At 40.1% G+C, this 6,089-nt stretch overlaps 1 protein-coding gene across 1 annotated transcript; it reads left to right on the top strand.

Moving 5' to 3' along the window:
• The first annotated feature begins 1,321 nt into the window (after nucleotides 1-1,321).
• On the top strand, nucleotides 1,322-5,913 carry arid6 (AT-rich interaction domain 6). The gene is made up of 6 exons (XM_053410997.1): nucleotides 1,322-1,553; nucleotides 2,262-2,416; nucleotides 3,324-3,376; nucleotides 3,691-3,788; nucleotides 3,872-4,028; nucleotides 4,259-5,913. Exons 2-6 carry the CDS (start codon nucleotides 2,284-2,286, stop codon nucleotides 5,603-5,605), a joined length of 1,788 nt encoding a protein of 595 aa, XP_053266972.1. The 5' UTR covers nucleotides 1,322-1,553; nucleotides 2,262-2,283; the 3' UTR covers nucleotides 5,606-5,913.
• Nucleotides 5,914-6,089: the final 176 nt, after the last annotated feature.

Genomic DNA, 6,089 nt, shown 5'->3' with positions numbered 1-6,089 from the left:
CCATGTCAGGTTTCTATCTTTGTTGTGTAGCAGTGAACATAGCTTACACCGTGTTGTTTTGATAGGGCAGAGCCACACCCAGAATCTATTCCAGACAGATGTCCTAGGCCAACAAAAACACATTCCTGCAAACGCTGATTCATTCAGAGGACAAAGCGCAATCAAAATTATTACGCAGTAGTTCCTGGTATACAATATTGATTCTCCTTGTGGATTTTTGTTGTCCTTATTATTATTATTTTATTTTACTTTACAACAAAACATTTACGGCAAACTGTGTTCTCAAAATGGTTTTCAAACAGAAGGGCAGCACGGCAGTGGAAGATCTAGGATTTGATTTTCACTTCAATCTTAACATAGTTAATTTTTTAATAAGTCATTCATTTATTTTTTAAATACTACTGACAGGAGAGCGGCACTTCAAGGACCAGTTGAATTCAGCTTGGGCCAGTGCCCCCTTGGATTCGGCCCCTGCATCTTGGGAATTCAGGAAATTCAATCGAAAATAGATTATTAGCTAGATTTTTGACTTAACACCTGTTCTATCTTTTTGGGCTCTCAGTTTATTTTCTGATTGATTTAAACATGGTATTCTTTTAATTTTCTGTTTAGCTCTGCACAGATTGCAATCTCCGGGCAATGGTCTGCTGCCACTTCATGACTCTTTGCTGAAAACTCGGAGAGACAGTGCGTTCAGGGCCCAAACGCTCCGGAAAGAAATCAGGCTAAATCTCAGCTGAAACATTCACAGTTATACGTTATTGCTCAAAACAAAAGTTTGAGGCTGTGTTCGAATTATTTAGGCCAAATGCACCACTGAATATAATATGCAGTGTTAAAAAACCTTCAGAAATATTTTCTGTTGTTCAGCTTTGTGGTCAGTCCAAAGAGTGCTGTCCTCATTGTTCTATATACAGTGTCCCAGTCATTTGGACCAAGAAAATCCAATCAAATATCACATTTCTGAGATTCTCCTCTCCTCGAGTGTGAGTGATTGAGATTAACCAGCTGCTATAAGTTCACTCAACACATTGTTACTGAAAACCAAAAAAACAACAAGATTTCAGTTAATTGCAGCTGCTAGACCATGTGTTGACTGTGTCATTTGATTGTCATCAAACAAGGGACTTAAAAGCAGGTCAACCACGAGGAGAAGATAGTGTCCGCCCTGTTTAAAAAAGATGACACATTTCCTGCAGTTTCCTTCTCATTGTGCCAATATATGTTGACAGTGTCAGTGTATCTATTTTTTTTTTTTTTTTTTGGGGCACATGCTCAGGAGCAAGTTGAACCGGTCTGACGATAGGAATCTCAGCAGGAGGACGGTGGAGTAAACACCCCCCTCTCTCCTGTGAGCCTCATTGTCACACAGACACTGAGGACGGGTGTGGGACTAAGACGGCATCAGTACCTGGCAGCAGTGATTTCTCGTCTACTTCTTTCAAATTTCACAGGAGGGAACACCGGCGCTGTACGATGCAGTAGCTTGTTCTCTGATCATCGGGGCTAAGATATAATACATTCTATCCATATTCTTTGCAAGTGAAACACAGGTGAGGATCAACATTTCATTCATCAGATATCACAGTTGCTCTATGACGATGTGCTGCTTTCACTGGTTATACCTTTAACTCTTATTCTGTAACTTCGCAAAACATCAAAATCAGGATACCAAAGTTTTTGCTTTATTTATATATTTGCATCACTGTATTTATGTGTTGAAAAAGCATAAATGTGATGACAGTCACCTGTTGGTAAACAATGAAATACATGAAAACTAAATGGAAGTAATGTGATAGTACTGTAAATACTGAAATTATAAGTGGAAACCTTTTTTTTTAATAAGAAATGATTTCATATTCAATATATATAAACACTGACATAAACTGATGTATAATGTGCAGTCATTACGTTATTGTGAAGAAATAGAAAACAAAGAATTAGGTAATGAATAGACGTCACGTCATTTTTGAGACTCATATTTATGGTATGTTGCTTTAAGGGACGAGGTTGACACCAGTGAAGCCAGTGCAAATGTGTGTTGAGTTTGATGTATGTTTCATGTTTGACAATCATCAATCAAAGATGATGGGACCTGAAAACACTGAGGCATTGTCACCAGAGTATCGGTGTATTCGCTAACGCTAATCATGCCATCTCAGTTTGGTTCAAAAATGGAAAGGATTCATTTTTGAAGTACCAAGATATCAAACATTTGTCGTGAGGATGATTTGTTTAACATGTTTCCTCGTTCTGCTCAGGTCATTTCAGGCACACAAGGAAATGGCACAAACAGAGAAAACCAGAGCGCTGGTGGACGAGATCAAGGAGGAACAGTTTCTTAAAGACCTCTACATTTTCATGAGGAAGAAAGACATGCCGATAGAGAGGATCCCACATCTGGGCTTCAAACAAAGTACTTACAAATATTGAATCCACAACAGATATCTATAATAAGAAGTATTAGTTTCGTACATTTTCATAAAGTTTCTTAGTGAGATACAGCTGTTTTTAATTGGTTTTATTTGTGTTATGTAACAAAAATAAATTATGGTTCACACAATGCATGTGTAGTAGGTCAATGAGCAGTTGCAAAGCAGCATCCAGGATACAAGGAAATAATGAGGATCAGTGATTCTTCACAAATGTCTATGACAAGTTAATGAATTCAAGATTTAAATAATTAAGTCTAAAAACTGAGAAGTTAACTTACAGAAAATTAATCCACAGCTTATAATCAATGATCATTTAAGTACATTTTTAAGGACCAGTGTGAAAGCTTTTGGAGAATTAATTTGCAGAAATGGAAGATCATTATATTTCCATTAGTGTATAATCGCCTGCTACTAAGAACCACTGAGTTTTCTTTTCCTTAGTTTGAGCCCTTTATAATCAGTTATTTATTAGGAGCAGCACTTTCACACACTCTGCCATGTTTCTACAGTAGCCCAGAACGGATAAATCCAACATATTATTTGAGTTATTTGAGAGCCACGACTTCACTGTTAGATGCCAATAAATGCTACAAAACTAACTTTTAAAGAAGAAAAGTCCTTAATTTCTGCTTTTCAAATATGAGCATCACATTATCATAACATGTCTTTGATTTATGTCAATGTATCTGCGCAATCTCTGTTTTAACAAGAAAGATAAAAAAAAAACATACAAACATTTTAAATGGGCTCTGTGTAATCTTGATAGGTGTTTTTACATTTATATTTTATGAAATTTCACAAAAGAAACAATTAACAATCGAGATTCCACAAGACTTAATTTTCAAAAATGAAGGGTAATTGATTTAGTATATTTTCGTTCTTTTTCAGTTGACTTGTTTGTGATGTTCAAGACTGTCGAGGACTTGGGAGGATACCACCAGGTAACTACATATTTTTGATTTAATGGTATAAACAATTTACACTTTATAGCAACACAAAGGTTTGTCTTAATACATACATATATATATATATATATATATATATATATATATATGTATATGTTTAAATAATCTTACATTGGAAATGTCTATGAATAATATTGATCATACCAAGGACGTACAAGGACAAGATGAAATGCTTTGGCTTTAACTGCTGTGGGGTGGGGCATTTGTCATTCCATTTAAATAAAATAAAGGTCATGTTAATAATTGGTAATTATCCAATTATAAACTAATAGTCCCCTGCACTTCTTCAGGTAACTGCGCAGCAGCTGTGGAAGCAAGTTTACAACAGGCTTGGAGGAAACCCCAGAAGCACGAGTGCAGCCACGTGCACTCGCAGACACTATGAAAAGTGAGAGCAACAAAGGGTATACACACCTATCAGGTGGAGTGTGGGTGGTTTGTTTCTAACTGTTTCATCTGATCCGTGTTCAGGCTACTTCTGACATATGAATGTCACAAGAGAGGAATTGTGATGAATGCCTTGCCTCAGCATCAGCCAAGACTCTTGCATAATGTCAACTTCAACAAAGACGACGAGGACGGCCAGAGACCAGCCAAACGCAAACTGTTGTCAGTGCCGCTGCAACAGGTTGGTCTACCCAGCACTTTTGCACACCAAAAATGTATATTGAATAAATAAGTGCACTGAACAATACATTCGCCCAAGTGCAGAGAGTAAGAAAGATCTCGATATCACTCTCCTGTCTTTGTTGTACTGGCTGTTCACAAGCTGGGCAAGGAAGCAAATAACTGTATTGCCCAAAAATAATTCCCAAAACTATTCCTACGACCACTGATGGAACACTTACTTTTCCACAGAGCGCTCCTCAGCTCCAGTCAGATGCACATGGGAACATCTTCCCTCTGCCACTCCACTACTCTCAGTACTATCGCCCAAACCGTGCAGTTCTGACACCGTATGTCCCGATGTCCCCCCCCATGTTGACATCGCAGAGTCCCCCTTCCCCCGAGCCACAGTTCCCTTTCTGTCCACCTCATCCAAATCCAACAGACAGGGTCAAGAAGCCACTGGAGCACCTGCGCCACCTGGCAGAACAGTACAAGACCTCGTCCGGGCTGGCTGAGCCCCTGAACCTGAGTGTCAAAGCCCAAAGCCAGGAGGCCAACAGAAATCCTGCCTCATCCTTCGCTCCCCCTTCATCCAGCAAGAACCCAAAGTTTTTGAACCAACCCTCACCTCTGTACGCACCCCATTACCCTCCGGTGGTGAGAAACGACGGATGCGAGGCTCCAGATGGCGATGCAAATGTCACACCGTACTCGTATCCTGTTAAAGAAGGGGAGGAGTATGTCATTGATGTCGATGCTCTAACAGACTCAAGCAGCCCCAACCTTGAACCTAGTCTGACGACAGATGAAGGCATCACAACTATGGCACCAAAACCCAGCTCTCTGGAAACAGACTATACAATCCAGCTAAAAAAAGACAGGAAGGGCAGTCCAGAAGTAGGGGGGCTTAATATCAGCTACGCTCGGCCCAGCCCCCCTCAAGACAACGGAGGCAAGATGGAAATACAGATACCGCTGTCTATGTTCCACAGCTGGCTCAGGCTTTGTGGGTCCTCAGCCCTGATTCCTGGAGCTAAGCAGCTACAGTCACCTCCTACACTGGAGACACAATCAGGACAGAGGAACTGCTCGGATCCAGACATACTCCCCACCAATCTCTCCCTACGCTCAGATCCCCAACCCTGGAGCCCAGCTGCTGAGGATCTGAGGCTGAGGCCGAGGGCAGCACCAAGCCCCACACCAACCATCCAGGCAAATAGCACGAGCCAAAACCATATCACCAGCTACAAGCCTTTGCCCTCAGGTGGCATTCTGAAGCACGCATCCAGCCGAGATGTCTACCCAGTCGACCAGCAGGATAATATTCAGTCGTACGGCTCCCAAGTCTCACGATGCTGGGACACCTACGACAAAGAGACCCACGCCGCCCACATCCGAGGGAAAGTCGCATCCAGTTCCATCACAGTTCAGCAAAACTTCACTACTAAGTCCTTGTACCAAGACGCACCCAAGGGAGGAAAAGAAAGGTCAGAGATGGCGCCCTCAGCCTTGCTAATGGTGAATTCCAGCTCTCTGCTGCATCTCACCACTGAAGAGGTGATGAAGCTGAAGAAAATCATCTCGAACTCATCATGAAGATCCGTTCAGATTATTCCACAGATACTCCAACATCACATTAAAGCTGACCGTTACTGTTATGTTATGTTGCTTTCCTTTTACCATAAGTTATCTGTTTCAAAATGACTTATCTTTGGATTCATAAACTGATCATTTAATGAATAATTTAAATATGAGATGAAACCTCATTTGATGTATAATATGCACAGTTCCTTTTTTTTTATTCTTTTTTTAATACATTTTGTACAGACATTTCCTACTTGTTGGACTATAATACATTTTAACCAAATAATGTAAATCTAAATAAATTAAGATATATAAATAAATGTAATGTTTCATGACTCATCTGTTGATCCTACTGTTATCACTCTACTGTGGGCTTCTTAAGATTAATCCAGTCAAACGAATGTTTAGTCAAGCTTCTCAATCTCTCTTCTTTTGAGGGTTTCCTAAGTCATATGTTTGGGAGATTTTTGACCACAACGTTTTTCTTTGGTATTTA

Source organism: Pleuronectes platessa, chromosome 19 (genome assembly GCF_947347685.1).
Source record: "Pleuronectes platessa chromosome 19, fPlePla1.1, whole genome shotgun sequence".
Taxonomy (NCBI): Eukaryota; Metazoa; Chordata; class Actinopteri; order Pleuronectiformes; family Pleuronectidae; genus Pleuronectes; species Pleuronectes platessa.
This window is presented reverse-complemented; position numbering and strand designations above follow the sequence as displayed.